Source organism: Hemitrygon akajei, chromosome 29 (assembly GCF_048418815.1).
Source record: "Hemitrygon akajei chromosome 29, sHemAka1.3, whole genome shotgun sequence".
Lineage (NCBI taxonomy): Eukaryota > Metazoa > Chordata > Chondrichthyes > Myliobatiformes > Dasyatidae > Hemitrygon > Hemitrygon akajei.
In genome coordinates this window covers 23,135,406-23,156,304 of record NC_133152.1, presented here as the reverse complement: position 1 = coordinate 23,156,304, position 20,899 = coordinate 23,135,406, and the positions used below count along the sequence as shown (strand labels likewise).

General features: G+C 40.9%; 1 protein-coding gene across 5 annotated transcripts; it reads left to right on the top strand.

Moving 5' to 3' along the window:
• The first annotated feature begins 777 nt into the window (after nucleotides 1-777).
• Nucleotides 778-20,493, top strand: ddi2 (DNA-damage inducible protein 2). Of its 5 annotated transcripts, none has more exons than XM_073031867.1 (10): nucleotides 778-1,170; nucleotides 5,369-5,507; nucleotides 6,463-6,726; nucleotides 8,364-8,490; nucleotides 8,855-8,982; nucleotides 11,212-11,340; nucleotides 12,925-13,028; nucleotides 13,436-13,625; nucleotides 16,050-16,131; nucleotides 17,503-17,729. In XM_073031867.1, exons 1-10 carry the CDS (start codon nucleotides 1,033-1,035, stop codon nucleotides 17,588-17,590), a joined length of 1,389 nt encoding a protein of 462 aa, XP_072887968.1. In that variant the 5' UTR covers nucleotides 778-1,032; the 3' UTR covers nucleotides 17,591-17,729. The 5 variants fall into 5 exon arrangements, with proteins under 5 accessions (XP_072887968.1, XP_072887970.1, XP_072887971.1 ...); XM_073031869.1 differs by lacking the exon at nucleotides 17,503-17,729 and adding an exon at nucleotides 14,507-14,567 and having other exon boundaries at nucleotides 784-1,170; nucleotides 16,050-16,132; XM_073031868.1 differs by lacking the exon at nucleotides 16,050-16,131 and adding an exon at nucleotides 14,507-14,567 and having other exon boundaries at nucleotides 785-1,170; nucleotides 17,503-17,641.
• The last annotated feature ends 406 nt before the right edge of the window (nucleotides 20,494-20,899 follow it).

Genomic DNA, 20,899 nt, shown 5'->3' with positions numbered 1-20,899 from the left:
GTTTTACACTCTGGTTGGGAATCTGAGTCTTATTGCTAAATGTGGAATTGATTGGGTGATGGTATTTGTTTTCATTTGTATCGTTCTTACTGTACATCTTTGAAGTATACTGTATCTAAAGGCAGAAGAGTTACAGGTACATGTAAATAAACACCATGAAAGACACTAAGACAGTGGGTTATTGGCAAACAGCTGGGAAGCTGCATAGCCACAGTTGGAGTGAGGTCTGGGCGTGAACCCTTGGTGTCCACTATTTACGACCACCCAGGAGAAAGGCATTGTTGGTGCACTCCACCAGAGGCTGTGTGGTGCAGTGTCCAAGCTGGAGCCAGTTAATGTTTGCTCAGCGGAAGACAAGCTGTATTGTTTGACTTCAGACTGCTGCAGCATTCATGGCCTTGGGGATTTGGACTTATTTTGTGTGTGTGAGACTGTATTTTACAGCTACCTTATATGTGCCTTGAGCTGTGTATGACTGTTTTGCACCTTGGTCCTGGAGTAACCCTGCTTTTTATGGCTGGCTGGTTGAATGACAATTGAACTTGATCTAAAAACAAGAAATTTAAAGAACGGTCCAAGTTGAAGCCAATTGCGGGAATTTTAAGATGCTAAAAAACTGTAGACTTGTTTTTGGCGTAGTAGGCTACATTAATCACGATTATCAGGCGGTGTAAGTATCGAATTACGGGGAAATCCTGCAAAGTTGTTTGGGGGTGTGATGATGCAATGAAGCACTGTTTCCGTCCTGTACCTCACCATGATGGCGCGTCATTGTGACATTGAGTACATGTCGTAAGCGCCAGTTTGCGGCGGTGTGGCGTTTTTCCGACCGTTTTGCGACGGTCACGCAAACTGCGGCGGCGCGGTCAGACAGCGCGGTGCTGGAGTGTGCTGAGGATCCGGGAAGGTGTGATCCAAGCCTCGTTTTCTGGCCGAGATTCGTTGCTGGGCCTCGGCTGTCGGTTCGGTGCTGGGCCTCGCTGCGGAGAGCGGATCGGGCGCCGCGTCTCGGGGCTGCTGCCGGCTGTCGCCATGTTACTCACCGTGTACTGTGTGCGGCGCGACCTGAGTGAGATCACCTTCACTCTGCAGGTGGACGGCAGCCTGGAGCTGGAGACCTTTCGGGCGCTCTGTGAAATGGAGAGTAACATCCCCGCTGCCGAGAGCCAGGTGAGAGCAGGAGAGGCCTTCACAAAGTGGAAGACCCAGGCTTTCCCATATCCTGTTTGCCACACCCGGCCACTTATCCCGTTGGAGAGTCCCGGCCCGAAAGACCGAATGTTTATTTCTCTCCATAGACCGGCTGAGTTCCGCCAGTTTTTAATGGGTTGGCCTGGATTTGCAGCATCTGCAGAATCTCTTTGTGCTAATGGCTATGTATCCTTCCTGACACCCTACTGAACGATGTCGGTGATTACACCCGCCCTGACCTCATAAACACGTAGCTCCAACTCTGTAAAGAACGATATCTATAAGCAAATAAATATATATCGGTAGGGAAAGCACCAATTGACCTCGTCTAAGGGTCTGAACACAGTTATGTAATGGAGTTCCGGAGCTATAAACTGCGGTATAAACTCCGATTCTGCTTTAGTTTCAAATGATGTGTCCGTTTTGACCCGCAGGGTGTATCTTGGCGCCCACTGCTGCGTAAATACTACTACACTTCCGCTATATAGTAATTATATTTAGTACAATTCAGTTACTTAAAACCATTTTATGGGTCATCTTTATATATGCATATGAGTGCAGAGAGTGTGTGTGTTGATACACAAACTCTGTAGTTGTAAGTACATCTACATTCACGAATACATACGCAGAAACCCAGATACACTGTACACAACAGTGCTATATATACAACAGTTTTGCTATTTCTGGCTGTAATATTGACAACGTTACTCTTGCAACCGCCACTCACTCCCTGGGGCAACATCCAATAGCAATCGGCTGCTCTGAGCTACCATTGCACCTGTTTCTGCACATCCTGCACGGTGCATTTTGAAACAACAAAATGAAAGAAAACCATTCTGACTCTTAATTGACCTGAGGTTTTGCTGACTAATGTAGCTTGCATGTGAAATAAGAGCAGGAGCATAGGCTGTTTGGTAAGATCTTGGCTAATTTGAACCTTGGCCTCAGCTGTACTTCGTCACCATAATCCCCGATTCCCTTTTCCACCAAAAGTCTTGAATACAGTAAATGACCTGGTCTCCAAATCTCCCCGGAGTAAAAAAATTCCGAAGAACCACAGTCTTCAAAGGGAAGAAATTCCCCTGCTATATCATTTATTAAATTATTTAATAACTTGTATAAAAATGGAAATCCTTTATTTGAAACTGTGCCCCCTACTGGTGGATTCTCCTACAAGCAGAAACATAGTTTCAACATCTACTCTTAAATCACAGCTAAAATCTTAGAAAGCAAAATGCTGGAAATGTTTAGCAGTTGTAGAGCAAGGTGCTTGGAGAAGTGGAAAATAGAAACATTTTAAGCCATAGAGAAAAAGGGGTGGTGAAGCGAATAAAGGGAATGATCTGTTTTAGTGTGGAAACCACAGGCTGAACAATCTATAATGGCGGCTCTTACTGGAGCGGTGGGAGTCCAGTCTTCATCTTGGGCCCTTAGCTCCCAGTGGAGCATTTTACCATTGATGACCTCCTGTCACCATCACCCAAAGTCAATGGTCTGGTTGGAATTTATCGGTGTTTCTGTAATCCATTGTATCCAAGGGATTGGCCTATATAGGTTCACCAGAGACATGTTGGCCAGCATTACCCATTTCCACCTTTTATGACGGGGACGTAAGGTTAGACTTTGAGAGGTGGGGGAGGGGAGGTGAACACTTGTTAATTAATATTGCCCCAACCGGAAGAGATGTAAATAGAAGGGGGACTGGGGGGGGGGGGGGAAGGTGTTGGTCAAGGGCCAGTTAGATCCAAAATGGAATGGCTATTCTAGTTTAATGGTCCATTTCTGTAAGATCACCTCTCATTCTAAATGAAGCATAACCTCAACCTTTGGAATATTTCTTTGGAAGATACCCAACTCATCTCAGGAATCAACCTTAACTGAATTGTCACTGTTCCACATATATTCCTCCTTAATCTGTAGTCCAAAACTGTACAGTAAACTGCAGCATCTTGTATTAAGCAAGAGCTCAGTCCTCTTCCATTAAAGGTTAACAGCTTGTTTGTCTTCCTAATTACTAGTATATTGAACGCTAAATTTATGTTTTAAGAACAAGGACACCCAAAGTGCCTCTATAGCCAGTATTTTGTAGTTTCTGTTTAAACAGTACTCTGCTTTTCTAACTTTAAAGTGAATACCTCATGTTTTCCTACTTTACATGACATCTGCCAGGTTTTTTGCCCACTCGTTCAGCCAAGCTATTTAGCTTTGCAGAGACAATGTATTCTCACAATCCTTAAGGGATAGACATAGGATTGATGTTTATTCTGGCAGGGGCAACAACAACAAGAGTCATTTGTTTAGGACAGAAACAAAAGTAACATTTTGCACCTCAGAGGTAGTGAACATTAACTGAAGCATCTGCAAAACATAAATTAGATCAGGAGTCCAGAATGCTACACAGTGCTCCGCGCATGGCATGGTCTTGTCAACATCCAGTGCAGCTTGCATTGAGGGGTTAGGGCGTTAGTGGAGGAACATGATACTGGGTTAAAACTTCACCTATAATCTGATTGAACGTAGACAGGCTGAGGACCTGAATAACCTGTTATTTCTTATCCTTATATTTTATCACATTGTCATCAAATTTGGTTGTGATACTCAAAGTCCATTCATCTCCATTATTAATATGTATGATAAATAGTTGAAGTTTCACTGAATCATGTAACACCATCTTAATTACATATTTCTGTAATGAAAATGACATAATAATCCTGACTGTTTTCTGTTATTTAGCTAATCTTTTCTTCATGCTAATATACTGTATATCCCCAATAACATGGCCACTTCGAGTTATGAATACCAAGGTTCCTCTTTTCCTCAGTTCTTTCTTGGCTGATACCATTCTTCATGTGTGTCCTAGCCTTATGAGCCCTCACAAATGCACTACATCACATTTATCAGGATTCCATTTGTCATTTCTCATCTTAACAACTTAGATTTTGGGGATTTATCTCTTTGAAGCTTCTATGATATCCAGGTCTAATGTGGCAAAATTTAGTAAATTATACACATAACTGCAGGAGAATCTTAAATATGCACAGTGAGTTCCTGAAACTTAGCATATTCCAAATTAAAACACAGGTTAAAATAAATCGTTGACTTAAGAATTAGAATGCCTAGTTAAAAAGTTTCATCAGGATAATGCCATTGTACACTTTATAGTGCAGAATGGATAAAACATAGCACATAGAAATCTACAGCACATTACAGGCCCTTCGGCCCACAAAGTTGTGTCGGCCATGCAACCTACTCTAGAAACTGTCCAGAATTTCCCTAGTGCATAGCCCTCTATTTTTCTAAGCTCCATGTATCTATCTAAGAGGCTCTTGAAAGACCCTATTGATTCCGCTTCCACCACTGCCGCTGGCAGTGCATTCTACGCGCTCACCACTCTCTATGTGAAAAATGTAACCCTGACATCCCCTTGGTACCTATTTCCAAGCACTTTAAAACTATACCCCTCTTGTTAGCCATTTCAGCCCTGGGCAAAAGTCTCTGGGTATCTCTGGGTCTCTGGGATTAACATTCCTCATCATTTTATACACCTCTATCAGATCACCTCTCATTCTCTGTCGCTCCAAGGAGAAAAGGCCAAGTTCACTCAACCTATTCTCATAAGTTACACCCTCCAATCCAGGCAGCATCCTTGTAAATCTCCCCTGCACACTCTCTATAGTATCCACATCCTTCCTGTAGTGAGGTGAACACAGTACTCAAAGTGGGATCTGATCAAGATCTTACATAGCTGTAGCATTACCTCATGCCACTTGAACTCAATCCCACGGTTGATGAATGCCAACACACCATATGCCTTCTTAACAACACTGTCAACCTGCGCGGCAGCTTTGAGTGTCTGAGATCTCTCAGAACCCCCACGCTGCCAAGAGATACTCATATACGTATATAAAATTATATACCATCAGACTTAATGTTCATTTAGCAAGAGTATTGTCATGACAAGTTGGAAGTCCCTTTAATTCATATTGTACAAAGGAGAGGGTAGAAATTATTAAAATTACAAAAGCTTTTCCTTGAATTTCTAAATATATTCACAGGTTTTTCTTTACCTTCAATATCCTCGTTGGTCAAAGAATGTACACTGTGGTGTAGGTTAACAAGTCTGCTAATGGCGGAATCACCAAATGTTAGCTAAATCTGAGTGTTGTTTTTGTATTAGATAATCTTTGCAGAGAGGCCATTAACAGAAAATCATCTGACACTGAAAGCATATGGACTGAAAGATGGTGACGTACTGGTGTTGCGACAGTTGGACAGACCACCAGTGCAGCCCAGTCTACCGCTCCCAGGTGTGACAGGTGAGAGATCCTTTAGGAACACTTCACCGGTAATTTTGCTTAATAGTGTCCTTCATTTGAATGCCCTCCTCAGATTGTATACTCCAAAAAATATGTAACACAGAGAATTATATGGGTGATTATGTTTTAAAAATAGTTTAGTGTTTAGGGGAGCAGACGATGTCAGTTGCCTCTTTACTTTGTTCCATAGATGATCACTCAGTTGCCATTAGAAGCCTTCTTGGGCTACCAATCCTCGACTAGGGAAAAGAAAACCAGAGAAGTTTCCTTCTCCAAATCACTAAAATATCTAAGCTTATTTATGGATATTGGGTTGGATTTAGCTGTAGTGTAGTTCCATATTGGAATGCCTTGTGAGCATCTTTGCCAGGGCTTAGATAATAGCCATTAGATCTGGCACGGTTCGTGGAAACCTGGTTTTTAGGAAGTCATGGACTTGTAGAGCTGCTTGACAAAATCTTAAAAGTATTTAAAAGAAAATGTGTTGGAGCATTTCCTTCATTGTTCAAGTGAAGATGCACTCAAAACCATGTCTGTACTAGACTTTTCTTGATCATCAGAGAGTTGTTGGAGATCAACTTAATTACTGTGGGTTAGACATTTTTATATATTCTGTATATGGGTTGGGAATGGAAAGCCAGTGAGCAAAGTCTGCTGGAAAATACCGCAATTGATGATTTATTGCCATGGTACAGCACATGGAAAATGATTCTGGCTGAACAATGAACATCGTCTCAGAGGAATCTAGCTTTTAACTTGCTGCGTGCCTCTAGTACATTGCTTTACAAAATGCCTTTGCTCTAGCTTGATCACAAGTTTTTTTTACTGTTTAAGTGGGTTTATGGATCCAAAGTTTTCAGTAATACATACTGTCTTTCAGTGCTGGGATTTGAGCATTGGCTCAAATGGCATTGTACTTTTTAATCTTGCTATTTCTGTCTTCTCCCTCCTCTAGGACTTCCCAGGATTGATTTCAGTGGCATCTCAGTGCCTAGATCACTGGGGGTCAGAAATCCGGGGTCTGAAGCAACTAACGAGCACCAACCAGTGCCAACTCCCAGTACCTCTACTGTATCTGCTCCCTCCATGACACCTTCACACAGTTTGGAAAATAATCCAGCGTTACTCCGGGACATGCTTTTGGCCAATCCACATGAGCTTTCACTGTTGAAGGAGAGGAATCCCCCATTGGCTGAGGCACTTCTTAGTGGAGATGTTGGTGAATATGGAAATTCTGTCTTGTTCTCTATAGCGTTCCCCCTTCTCTGTTTGTGTTGCTTCATTTCAATTATTTGGTCCCCTTGCTTGCACTGTTGTTCACTGGATCGTCTCTCGTGAGAGCTAGAGTCGTACAGCTCGGAACTAAACCATTTGTATCCATGTTGACCATCAAGCAGCTGTTTTCACTAATCTTACACTAATGCCATTTTATTCTTCCCACATTCCCCCAGATTGTACTATGTGCCTGCACAAAAGGAATAAGGTTTGGTGGTCCATTGCGCATCTTTGGGATGTGGGAGGAAACTGGAATACCGAGAGGAAATCCACAGAGTCACAGAATGAGTGTGCAAATTCCAGATAGGCACCGAAGGGCAAGATTGAACCCAGGTCGCTGGAGCTGTGAAGCAGCAGCTCTTATTCGTCCTGTAATCGTGCTGCCCAAAATTGCTCAATGAGTTCGTTCTGGAGTATCTGAATGGATTACACATACAGCTCTATAACTGGCTTTGCTTATCAGAAAGAATTGAAGTCAGTCAAAGTATTAGGACATTGAATTCAGTATTTAGTATAATCTAAATGTATGCCTAGTTCAAACAAAAATTGCTGCATCAGCTGCATTGTGGCTCCCTCTGTTTATACTTCCAAGGGTAGTGATTTTGTTTAAATCAAGGTCTGCTTGAGCACTGGAGGTAATATAGAGTTCAGGATGTTTAGGAGCTTATTGGGATGTGCAGTTCAATTTCTGCAGTGAAGACAGTGGTTGAGAAAATAAGTTTAGAGATGAGGATTGTGATATCTTACGTGTTTAATGATGAAAATACACAGTGCCTATGTAGTAAGGAAATGAGGTGGGTGTGGCATTACCATCTTATGGAATATGAGGAAATGAAAAGATATTTTGCATTTTCTGTTTTTGTGATTAATTCATTAACATCGAGATTTAAACTTTTAACCAACAAGGAAGAGAATTGCCTTGCCTTAGTGGCAGCACACCAGCATCTGAATCAGGATGTCCAGGCCCTGCTCTAGAGACCCGAGCACACAACCTAGGTTGAAACCTCAGTGCAGTTCTGAAGGAATTTTGGAGGCCATGCCTTTTACGTAGGTGCTAAATGAAGCTCAAGGTTTTGTCCTCAAGTGAAAAGGTCCAATGGCACTATTGATGGTAACCCAGGTAATATTTATCCCTAAATAAACAATGCTAAAATAGATTCCCTTTGTTGTTTGCAGAAATTCGCTATGTCCTTATTTGATACTTATTTTGTTGCATGGTACTAACTTGACTTTAAAATATTTTGATAACATCGCACAATGAAAGGCACAATGTAAATGCAAGCTTTTTCTTTTATGTTCATGATGGGCACAATGGGCACAAGAAATGTCACTGTGGGTCACAGGTGCTCAATTGAATGAGTGGCATTCAATTACACAGGTCAGCTATGTTAAAACTGATAGCGGCAGAGCATTCTTCGCACTTTCATTAAAAGCTGCAGGAAGTTACCATGATAATCAATATTGAGTAAAGTGCCTAATTGTATGGCTATGCTAATGATGGCTCATTCCACGTTTCTGTATAATGCGGTATCTGAACAGCTAAACAATCCCTTCAGTTTCGTTTGCCTTTTCTCTCCATAGATAAGTTTACAAGAGTGCTTCGAGAGCAGCAGTCGGAACGTGCCCGCCGTGAACAGGAAAGAATCCGACTTCTTAATGCTGACCCCTTTGATCTGGAGGCACAGGCTAAAATTGAGGAAGACATCAGGTACATTGGTGCTTGAGCTCTTGAGTTTTCCTGCTTAACACTCTCACTAATCCATTGTATGGAGCAGCTCAAGACAATTTGGCCATGGTAATATGTTCTTATACTGCAAGATTCTATTTAGTTTGGTCAGCAGGTATTGAAGCTACTTAGTAGTACTCATAAAATGTTACTATTGTCGAAAGGAACGTAGATGTGAAGATCAACCTGATTTATCAGCATAGCATTCTATTAAGTCATTGATCTCTGATGACCTCTGCTATAGTGAATTCTATTCAATGATTGGCTGGATGTGGCCTTTAGCTCTAGTATTAGGTATACCACTCCCTCGGTCTGTTGTCATTGTAAAGGTACCTTTGTATTGCAGGCAGCAGAACATTGAGGAGAACATGACAATTGCAATGGAAGAATCGCCAGAGAGCTTTGGTCAGGTGGTAATGCTCTACATCAATTGTAAGGTTAATGGGAATCCAGTTAAGGCATTTGTAGATTCAGGTAAGTTCACATCTAATTAGGCTACTTGTAAGAGTTTGAGGTAGTTTGTTGCAATGATTGTAATTCAGTAAAACTCTGTTAATCTGGCACACTTGGGTCTTTGGTGGTGCCGGAGCAGGAGATTTCCTGGAGTTTTGAATGTTATTTTATTAGTACTCCAACAAAGTTCAAGTTCAAAGTACATTTATTATCGAAGTATGTATACATTATACAACCTTGAGATTCATCTCCTTACAGGCAGCCACTAAACAAAATAAAACCCAAAAGAACCCGTAACAAAGAAGACAGTCAAACACCAATGTGCAGAGAGAAAGCACACTTTTAAGTCACTTTATTTTTAGATGATACTTAATGGAATAATTAATTTTCTAGTGAACTCAGAGGGGCTCTGTTTCCTTGTGTTCCTTTCAATCTCAGTTAGTTTCCAGGGAGCATGGGAAATTGAACTAGGCGAGTTTCAAGGGAGTGAGGGAAACAGAACAACACAAACTTCAAAGGTGAGCAGGAAACAAATGAACATGAGAATTGGGGCCAGGGGGTGTCAAAGGCTGGGAACTGTGGCCACAGTGCGTGAAGGGTAGTGTGGGAACCAGGGCCTTGTGAATGGAAAGGAGATGGGAACACCCGTTAACCATGCTGTGTTAACAGGAGAGCAGGAGCCAGCATCCAGTGAGGCAATGCCAAGTGATCCAGATTTCAAAATAATATACTCACAGATTATTAATGTTTTACTGCAATTATAAAATTCTTAGTGGAACATGGTATATGGGGGGTGGGGGGGTCAAAGCAAGTACAGGTTTCCCCCGCTATCCGAAGGTACCGCATTCCTATGAACCCGTTTGTAAGCCGAAATGGTGTAAAGCGAAGAAGCAATTACCATTAATTTATATGGGAAAAAATTTTGAGCGTTCCCAGACCCAAAAAATAACCTATCAAATCAAATAACACATAAAACCTAAAATGACACTAACATATAGTAAAAGCAGGGATGATATGATAAATATACAGTCTATATAAGTAGAAATATTGTATGTACAGTGTAGTTTCACTTATAAAAATTGGGAAGACTGAGCCAAAATCGATTTGGAGAAGAAAAATCAGCACATACACACCTACGCACGTACATGCATGAGCACACAACTGCCCGCACAAGGCTTCACGGTTATGGTAGTCTTTCTTGGGGTAAACACATGTATAAAGCGGGCGTCTTTCTTTTGTAAAAGCGAAAATCCTCTTTGCTTAGCGAAAACAGGTACTGATGTAGGTCCTTCGTAATAGCGAGCTGTCGTAAAGTGAACGTTCGAAAAACGGGGGCCACCTGTACCTAAGGTTATGAAAAATGAAAAACATCCAGTGAGTGGCAGTTCTGTGGGCAAAAGCACCTCGTTGATGAGAGAAGCCAGGGAATGGCCAGACTGGTACAAGCTGACAGGAAGGCAAATCTGGAAGTGGATTGCTACAGCAGGAAAAGACCACAAATATACACTTAATGGCCACTTTATATTTGTGGTCTTCTGCTGTAGCAATCCACTTCCAGATTCGCCTTCCTGTCAGCTTGTACCAGTCTGGCCATTCCCTGGCTTCTCTCGTTAACGAGGTGTTTTCGCCCACAGAACTGCTACTCACTGGATGCTTTTTTGTTTCTCGCACCATTCTCTGTAAACTCTCGAGACTGTTGAGCGTGAAAGTCCCGGGAGGTCAACAGTTACTGAGATACTCAAATCACCCCATCTGGCACCAACAACCACTCCACGGTAAAAGTAACTTAGATCACATTTCTTACCCATTCTGATGTTTGGTCTGAACAACAATTGAACCTCTTGACCTCATCTGCATGCTTTTATGCATTGAGCAGGTGTACATAATAAAATGAGTGTAAAATTGAATAATCAAAGTTGTATGAAAGCCTTTCATCTGACATCATGGTAAGTGAAGTCAGCAGATTGGTTCAAAGTTGCTCTTCTTTTACTGTCTTCCACCTGTAGTTATTTTCTAAGCTGAGCATTGAATGTATACTTGGTTTTTTTGTCTATTATTAATATAAACATGAATACATAATCACAGTTTATCGTTACATATCAGAGCTGTACTTTGCATAAATCTTGTAGGTGAAGTTATTTTCACCTTCACTTATCTCAAGGCAAGACAGGGAAATGATTGAAATACTTGTAATCTGATAGCAGAGTGTGAGCCAGGTGTGTTGCTAAATGTATTTCATGGCTGATATAGGAGCACAGATGACGATCATGAGCCAAGCATGTGCGGAGAGATGCAACATTATGCGCTTGGTTGATAGGCGATGGGCAGGGATCGCCAAAGGTGTTGGAACACAAAAAATTATTGGCAGAGTCCACTTAGGTGAGTAGTTATGCCATAACTGTCATTCATTCTGAGGTTGTGAGCAGAAATACATTGTATATCACTTTCTATAATTAAAAAAAAAATGATACAAGCCTGAAGTAGGTAAATGGAATTAGCATTGATAAACTTACTGGTTAGCATGGATGGTGTGCCAAAAAGGCCCATTCTGTGATTTCATGATAACAATTGCTTCATGAAGAAAATAAAAGGATGTAGTGGGTGTCTTTGTACATCATTCCACAGAACTGGCAGCGATGGATGCAGTGTAATCGTAGCAGTGTTTTCTACTTCACTTTCATTTGTTTTGAAGATACTGAGAAGTGGAGGGTTTAACCAACGTAGAACAGAACCCCAATAATTCTGCACCCTTTGGGACTTGGGTGGAGTTGGGCTGTCAGGTTTCCTGGACTATTGGGTATCCAGACAAGCGGAATCTAGTCACGTGCTCAAGTACTGTGATGTATTGCTTGCAGCAGCATCACAGGCACGTAGATTCAAATGAAATATATACATTGTACAAGAGAATGAAGAGAAGGACAAAGACTATGCAAAAGGTGGTCCATGGTGTTTTGTTGCTGTGGTAGGATTAGGGTTATGTAGGTTTGTTCAAGACCTGATGGTTGTAGAAAAGTAGCTGTTCCTGAACCTGGTGACGTTAGACTTCAAGCTCTGTACCTCCTGTTGGATGGTGGCAGTGAGAAGAACTTATGGCTTGGGTAGTAGGAATCTTTGATGATGCCACGTTCTTGAGGCAGTGCTTCCTGTAGATGCTGTCATTGGTGGGGAGGGTTATATCCATGATGGAGCTGCCTCAGTCTACTACTTTCTTTGGCTCCTAGTGTTCCTGTGCGTTGAAGTTGCTGAACCAGGCCATGATGCAACCCTAACACAGTCTTAATTGGATCATTTGAAATGTTACACTGTAGTAAATTTTCCATTTAACCCAGTAAGTTTCAAGGGAGCGAGGGAACCAGGCCCTACGTGTTTAAAGGGAGTACAGTTAACAGGACCCCAGTTATTTTAAAGGGGCACAGGAAAGAGCCCTTGTGAGTTTAAAAGGAGAGTGGGGAGAAAGGACCCCAATTGAAGAGCACACAGGAAATGTGGCTTTGGGATATGGTGAATGTGACCTGGTGCTGAACAACATGATAGCAGATTATTACTGCTTGCTGTTTGAGATCTGTGGTGATCTTATGATCCATTTGATTGGTAAAGGTTTTGACTTTTCATTGCTGCACCATATAGTGAAAGAAGGTGATAGAACCCTGCCTAAAAGAAAAGGGGAAAGTTAACAAAGAAAAGGGCACCATTCTTATGTTATTTTCGACTCATGGTACTGGGATGTATACAGTTTTGTGGCTGATGTTTGTGATACAGCAGTGTACCCCCAGTTACTTTTACAGAAAAGAGAGGGCACTGTAAGAAAGGATTCCATACTGTTTATCTGGACAAAAGTGCTGAGGGCGGTGGTGGCAGGGTGATAGTATAGTGGGCATAGAGGTGGTCATTGGGATGTTCAGCACTTGCTTTATGGTTAGCTTTCAATTGAACTGTCTTTAATTGAAGTACTGTATTGTTCAGCCCAGATTCAGATTGAAGGTGACTTTCTCCCTTGCTCCTTCTCCCTCCTGGAAGATCAGCCGATGGATATGTTGCTTGGACTCGACATGCTCAAAAGGCATCAGGTAAGAGGCAAGTAATGTTTCCAGATCAGACAGCAGATTGCTTGTGAGAGGAGGTTTTTTGAACGGAGGAGTGGGGGTGGGAATAGTACCGTTCATAATTAGGAGCTGTAATTCCATGAATTGTCAGTATTGTTTTTATCGTTCTGGGCTATTTGCCCAATTCTACAACTGGAACTTGTATGTGCATAGTACCTCTGACATTGCAAGGCTCTTATTAGGAGCCTTTATTGAATATATTTTACTTAAAATTCAATGGTTCCAACTGTCTGTGCTGATTTTAAACTCTGATGTGATAAGACGACATTTTCAATGTAAACTACTCCTGAAGGTCTTCCTTTTAGTATTTGAAATAATCAGTTTAATTTCCATTCTTTTAAATTTTGTTCTTTATCCCCTTCTTCTTGCAGTGTTCAATTGATCTGAAGCGCAATGTACTGGTTATAGGCACCACAGGCACAGAGACGCGCTTCTTATCCGAAGCAGAGCTGCCAGACTGTGCCAGGTTGGCATACGGTATGCCACGAGACGATCTCCGTCCTGAGGAACTAGCAGATCAAGAGCTGGCTGAAGCACTAAACAGATCAGCAGAGGAATCTGGTAAATTTTCAAAAGAGCTCTTAGAACCGATAAGAATTTGTAAGCTTGTTGTCTCCTGATCCAGCCACCCAAATGCATATGTAGGAAATTTCCTGTAGAGGATTTATCTGATAGATTGGGTGATGCTCTGGTCTCTTATGATTCTCAATAACAGGAAGGTAAGCAAAAGTTATTAGTTTCTGTTCTTAGCATATCATACACAGAATTTGTGGAATATCTACAGTGTGTTCCGTTATGTTTACAAAGGCAACTTGCATTGCTTGGGTGCATCTCATTGCTTGTAATACCCGTAAAAAGTGGCAGATTTTTGTCTGAGAGTAGTCAATTTAGTATTTGGAGATTAGAACAGAGTTCAGGCCTGCTCTCACCTTCAATCTATGTGTGTGACAAGTTCTGGAGCTACTGGACAGTGATCAAAGACAGGAATCCTGGCTCATTTCTCCTCCAACACCAAATTTAAGTCACCTTGGACTTCTTAACAATTCTGTTCCAAGTGATTGAGTGCTCAGTTTCAGGAAGAGCCTTAAACCATTTATAGTTAAAACCACTTACATTATCTACTAGGAGGAAAGTGGGCCTGCTCTCTCTTAAATTTGTAAGTTTAAAGAGAAATATCACATCAATAATATCACTTATAATAAGACACCAGTTTCTGTAGTCCACTCTTTCTTTGATCAGTCCAACCTCCTTGCCAACTCCATAAGCTGAGACTACTAATGGCTATTATTATAGTGCATGCTAATGCCAAGTTATGTTTGTGTGGAATATTAATCTGTTCGATATCTGTAGTGACCTGTAATTCTGTGTGCATGCTGCATGCTTCAGTTGACTAATCGAGTTTGCTGTTGTGGTTTGGTTTTGTGTTTGTTTTATCCTAACAGGACGCCGGCCTCACTGATGCATGTTGCACTTTTGCTGCCCTTGAAGATGATCACAGTCCAGGTATTTAATGCTCTGTTACTTTTAAGTAACTTAAGAATGTGGTACGATGGCTAAATAGTCAGATAAGAGATCTTGCAGTCAATTAGACATTCAGTTCCAAGAATGTGTTTTCTTATCATGCTCTTTTTGAACTGAAGATGAATAGCACACTGCACTAAAAGGGAACTACTGAGTCATGCTTTCCATTTCAGTGGAAGACAAAATACTGAGGTGAGCTGCTCAGAAGTCTTAAATATCCGACAAATTTAGAGCGGCCAGCCTTCTCATCAAGTGGGGTTTTGTTTTCCGGAAAAATAAGTAGGACGGTCATTGCTGAAAACTTACTACTATAATGTGCAGTTGGATGGAAAGTAAGAAATTACTTTTTCAATCCCGTGCCTTTATTTTGGTAATATGATAAGGAAATATTACTGCAGCTCACCTCAGATATTTGCACCTCCTAGAGGAGCTCAGTGCCTTTAAAGTAGTTTTGGTAATTTTGGATCCATTATTTTTTGCTCCATTGTCTATTCCAGATAAGGTTTAGAGTCTTTATTACTGCTTTTTTTTCACTTCCCCTCAGCTGTAGGCCTTGCTATCTAAGTAGGAAAAATTCTCAATAATTTCTTCTGTAGTAGAGGCTAATGTAAACTTAGCCAGTCGGTACTCTTTTCTTGTTGTTATAGAGTCAGGGGTGTGTTTTTTGAAATTACTATGTCTGTGGCTTGGATTCAATTTACCTCAGAGATAGGCCAAACTATAAAGAAAATACATTTCTTATTGTGTCTTTTATATTCCTTTTTGGATATTCCAAAGTATTTTATGGCCAGAAGTACTTTTGAAGTATGGTCATTATTACAGTGTATAAAATGAAGCAATCAATGTGCAGGAAGACGAGAAAATCTGCAGATGCTGGAAATCCAAGCAACACACACAAAATTCTGGAGTAAGATAGCAGGCCAGGCAGTGTCTATAGGAAAGAATAAGCACTAGACGGAGACCCTTCATTAGGACTCTCGGCTAAGATGCTGCCTGGCCTGCTGAGTTCCTTCAGCATTTTGTGTGTGTTGCGATCAGTATGCACTTTCTTATTAACCACAGCGTAATAACCAGATAGTTAGGTTGAATAAAAAACTTAAGTCTGGAAATGGCAGTTAAATCTCCTGCAGATTTTTAAATACCTTCATTTTTTTTTACTCTGACCTCGGAGTGTTACTCACTTGAAAGAATTTAACATGGAGTCTAGCACTCCTGCATTTGTAGGGTTAGTTTACATTTTTGTGCTCAGATCTCTGGAGTGGGACTTGAACCCACAACCTTCCAGCTGAGAGGTGAGATCATCCTAGCAAATGGCACAAATGATGCTCTTGACAAGTACAATCCTTTTGATTGGCAGATCTGCGTTTTGCAGGTTGAAGCACATACCATCTTTGTGTAGCTGTGTTGTGCTGTCAAGAGCAATGTTTCCACATGTAAACTAAACCCGTAATTCATCTCTATTAGGAAAAAAGTGGTTGTTTGAAGAAAGAAAGCTGCTGCCCATGGAAGACATTGAAGGAATGCTGGAAGATCCCAGCAAAGAAAGGTGAATGGCAGCCTTTCACAATGACCAAAGAATGTCCCATGGTATTTTATGTAAATGATGATGGCAGTCATACCAGGCAACACACACAAAATGCTGGAGGAACTCAGGGGACCAGGCAGCATCTGTAGAAAAAAGTATAATCGATGTTTTGGGATGAGACCCTTCATCAGGTCTTGGCCCGAAACGTCAATTATTCTCTTTTTCATAGATGCTGCCTGGCCTGCTGAGTTCCTCCAGCATTTTGTGTGTGCTGTTTGGATTTTCAGCATCTGCAGATTTTCTCTTGCTTGTGACAGTCGTACCATATTGGTTAGAAAGAAATATGCTAGCCACCGTGAAGAAATTCTGTTCCTTTTTAAGCAATTCATGAATTATTTTATGTCCATTTGCAAAAGCAGACTGTGCCTCTTTTTAATGCCTCATTTCAGATAGTGTGCATTAGTCCCTCAGCTGGAGTCACGGAGAGTGCTCCATTCATTCGTGGCATTGTACTCAGCCTCGCTAGCCCCATCATATACTAGCTCAACGATCCCACCTGTTGACTCTTCATAGCCAACTCTACCATTAGATAAGAAAACGATATAGTAGCAGAGGTCTATAATTTGTACTTCATAATTGTGACCTTGCACCCTCTTTTCCTACTGCTTTTGTTTACTTTCCTGTTTCCTTTCTACCTTTTTATATCCTGTTCATTACTGTAAGGTCACTTTTTAAGCTTGTAGGTAGGTGTCTGGCTTCTGTAATTTTACATTGCTCTTCCCTTTGACAGTGAGATTTGAGCTTTTCTTCACCTCATCATCTCCAGCATCAGCTGTCGCAAGCAGCATCAGGAAGCCTTAAAACTCAGCTTCCTGATAATATACCTGCATATATTCCAGTGAACGTTTTGATTTTCTTTTTTAGCTGTTCTATGTCTTATTCACAAACTAGTCTGAATTCTCCTTAACTTTGCCAGTTACCTTTGTAGTCTTCTTAGAAGCAAAAAAGAAAGGGGAGTCATTTGTTCCACTGTTTGGTGAAGTTGCTTGCCAACTTCAAGTGACTGTGACTTGAGTTTGTAAATGCTTTTGAACTTCCCTGTTACATTCTCCTGATCAATGAGGAGAGTAGGTTGTCATTATTTTTAAGTTATGAGCTTGATAGTGATTAAAATTAAGCTATTTATGAAAGGATTATATTGGGGTTTATCTAAAGGAATCCATAAAATTGAACATTAATATTGGCAAACCATCACCAGATATACATTGTAGAGAAACAAGAGTTCACCAGGAAATAATATTGGAAATGTTGAGAAATTTGGCGGTAAACTGTTTTCAGATGTGGTGTATATGTAGTTGTAATTCTGGATTCCATTTTCTGTGTTTGTTTTAGGAAAAGAAAATGGCAAAACTACCTCATTGAAGAGCCCTTCATTACCAGCACCTCATCGACTACATCTTCCTCTTCCTATTACAAGTGACCTATCACAACTTCCCCAACCCCAAAATCAGTTGGACCGCTCTTTATCAGTTCCTGCTAGCCTTCCCTCACAAAACCAGAAGAAACTTGAATTTTCAGATGCAAAAAGCGTTCAGATCCCTGAGTGCTTGGAAACCGAGGCAGAAAACCAGAAGCCTTTACAATCGTTGGATAATCTGTTGACTTCTCTGTCTCCAGATAGTCTGTCTGCTTCTTCTCAGGCATCATTAGGAGAAAAGCACATACCACAACACAAAAACACTTATGGTAGTCCACAGAACAGCCTGAAGCATCCAAGTTCAGATGCTGGCAATGAATTTCTGCCAAAACGTATATTGACAGACATGAGTTCACACACAGCTGGCATGGAAATGTATGATGCACAGGAAGACCATACTCTTCAAGGTGTAAGAGCAAAAACTCAGCTGGAAGATCTAAACAAAGAAAAAATGGATTTGGTGGAGCCACTAGTAACAAAAGCTGAAGAGTGTTCTCAATCAGTACAACCAAATACTGATTCTGTGCTTGATATGATTGTGGATAACAGATCAACCCAAGCACCCTCAACTAGCGGCTCCCCTGATAGTAATGAAGTGCAGCAGCCCGGTGAAATTGGAAAGGGAATTGATGATCCAGATACCAATCTGCAGCACATCACTGTACCATCTGAAATAGACCTCAGAATAGATGATCCGTGTAGTTGTCAGAAGAAAACTGAGATTGATGGAAGACCATCAAATGATGCTTCAATTGGGAACAGTGAGACTTGTGATGCTGGAATGATGTGCTGTACAGAGCAGCAGGTAGAGAATGTGACAGCAACAAATTCAAACATCCATAACCAGGACGAGAAAGCCCTTATTTCTGAAAAGGAACTTGAGAAAAACTGTCCAAATTCCTGTCCACTTGAGGTGGATAGACCTGTTGAGTTTACAAATGATGACACAGGAGAACGGTCTGAAGTTGTTTTTGATGTTGGTAAAAAGCAAGAAGAGATACATTTGTTTACTGAGATTAAAGTGTCTTCCTATCAGCAGCATCAGACTTCAGAATCCTGTCAGTACGATTCACACCTATCCCCTGTGGCCACTTTATTTGAATTGCATCGTGAATTGGTTTCTTCTTGTCAGGAAACTTCCTTGCAGGTGTCAGCCAAATTAGACGACCATAATCAGCCAGTCACAACAAATCAGGAAGAAAACTTTCAGCATATGGAGGTCTGTAACGAGTGCTCAGAGAATGATGCCTTAAATGAGGTATGTCTTAATGCAGAACTGGTACCTGAAATGCAAGAGGAGCCAGAGTTGACAGCTGAATCTGAAATTTCTTCTAAAAGAGACATACCCATCCACATGACACATGATGAATCTGAGGAAATTTTGACACAGGAAACAAAAGACATGGATGGGGATTTCATTCTTGTGTCGAAACATTTAACTAATGAAATGGAGGTTTCCCCAAGTGACAAATTATTGGAGACCCGAGAATTATCACTACACAGTATTGAATATGCATCTGACACTGCAGTAGTTAAAAGTAGTCAGACATCTCAAAGTACTGAGACACATTTGGTAACACATAGTGTAGATAGTTGTGCAGAGGTTTCAGGTGCTTCAGTGATGTGTGAAGAGACTGTGGAAGCCACCATGGATCAGCCTGAAAGGCATTCTCTGGATAGTCCTGAACTACGCTCTTCAGATTTGTCAAACCAGCTTTTCCCAGCAGCAAACATCGAACGAATAAGAACATCAGGATTTAGTCAGCAGGAAGCTGTGGAAGCTCTTGAACGTTGTCATGGAAACACAGATTTGGCTCTTCTGGTTCTTCTCGCAAGAGGAATTGTGGTTCCTACGTGAAGTAGTTCAATATATTACAGTTGCACAATAATAAACTGGTACTGTTTAGACATCTGGGCTGACAAATGTGTGCATCTTTAATTGAAAGAAAGGAAGTTTAAATCAGAGTTCACTTTTTTAGTATTGGGTGTAACTGGTTTTAACGATTGATTATCACCACATACAGCAAACTTGTTACATTACGGCAGCATTTTCTGTGCCATCCTGGAGTTATTAATCCACTCCACAGGTACCCATAAACCCAAACAACTCACCTAGTTAAATATTGTACCTAATGCTACTTAGAATTAAAAATGCCGATGATATTTTTCACTGAATATTCTCAAAGATGGTTTGCAGCAGCAAGAGTGGTGGGCTTAAATCCTTGGGAGATGATATATGCACAAGATTCATGGTGGAATCATGTTAGATTTTAAACTGTGTGCAAGGTCAGAAAATGCCTACATTAGATTTGAGTTTTGGTGTTTGATTTAAGTATAGGGAGAAGTAAATAAAATTCTATCATGTTTCCTCCATAGAAGTTCAATGTACTTTGCCTTCTGAGTACAGAGTTTTTTAGAATTCTTTTACTCTTTTATAGCCTTTATCAAATCTGAGTCAGCAACACCACCTTTGCTGGACACTGGTCTTGTGTAACTGAGGCATATTCAGTATTCACACTTGGCTGAAGTTATATTTTGGATTTTTTTGTTAGGCGCCACTAGTGATGTTGATGTAATCTTCAATGGGTGCTTATTGCAATCTCTAATCTTTTTTTTAAACCAAATAAAACAAAACTATTGCCAACAATATTGGTTTGTGTGTGCTGATGATCATACTTATGAAGATATGTGATAAAGGCTAGAAATTTGAACTGCTGTTTCTTACCTCTGAAAGCTGATTTCAGCTCAAGTGCCAATACTAATAGTTAAGCCATTAGCAACAGTGCAAGAAGACGATCTTTATTCCATGCTGGGCATGTACAGTAAATGTCTGAAGCTGTTCAGCTGTCCACAGTATAATGTTTTCTTTTTTCAAAAATATTAAAATAAACTTCTTTTGTCATTTGCATTCTTCACATGTTGACCTGTACAAGTGGAACTTGTTAACGAGTTACTTCCATTGGTGATGTTCTCTTTTGAGAGCTGGTGCAGTCTAGGTTCTCGACAGGTGTAGACAGGTACTGTTGGATATCAGTTTCCAGACTTTCAGTCTAGCACTGATGAAAGGCAGATGATATACTTTCAAGTCAGAATTGTATGCAACTTGGCAGGCAACCTGCAGTTGGTGATGTTCCCATATACTTGTTCCCTTGTCCTCCTTGATGGTATAGGTCACATGCTTGAGATGTGTTAGAACATAGAACAGTACGGCACAGGAACAGGCCCTTCAACCCACAAAGTTGTTTCAAACCAGCTAAAAAGTAATTTTTTAAAAACTCCAAAAAAAACGAATCCCTCCTACCTACACCATGT

Coding starts and splice junctions, on each gene's coding strand:
- ddi2 (XM_073031866.1), top strand. CDS start 1,033: ATGTTACTCACCGTGTACTGTGTGCGGCGCGACCTGAGTGAGATCACC. Junction 5,508..6,462: donor ACCGCTCCCAGGTGTGACAG/GTGAGAGATCCT, acceptor TCCCTCCTCTAG/GACTTCCCAGGATTGATTTC. Junction 13,029..13,435: donor ACATGCTCAAAAGGCATCAG/GTAAGAGGCAAG, acceptor TTCTTCTTGCAG/TGTTCAATTGATCTGAAGCG.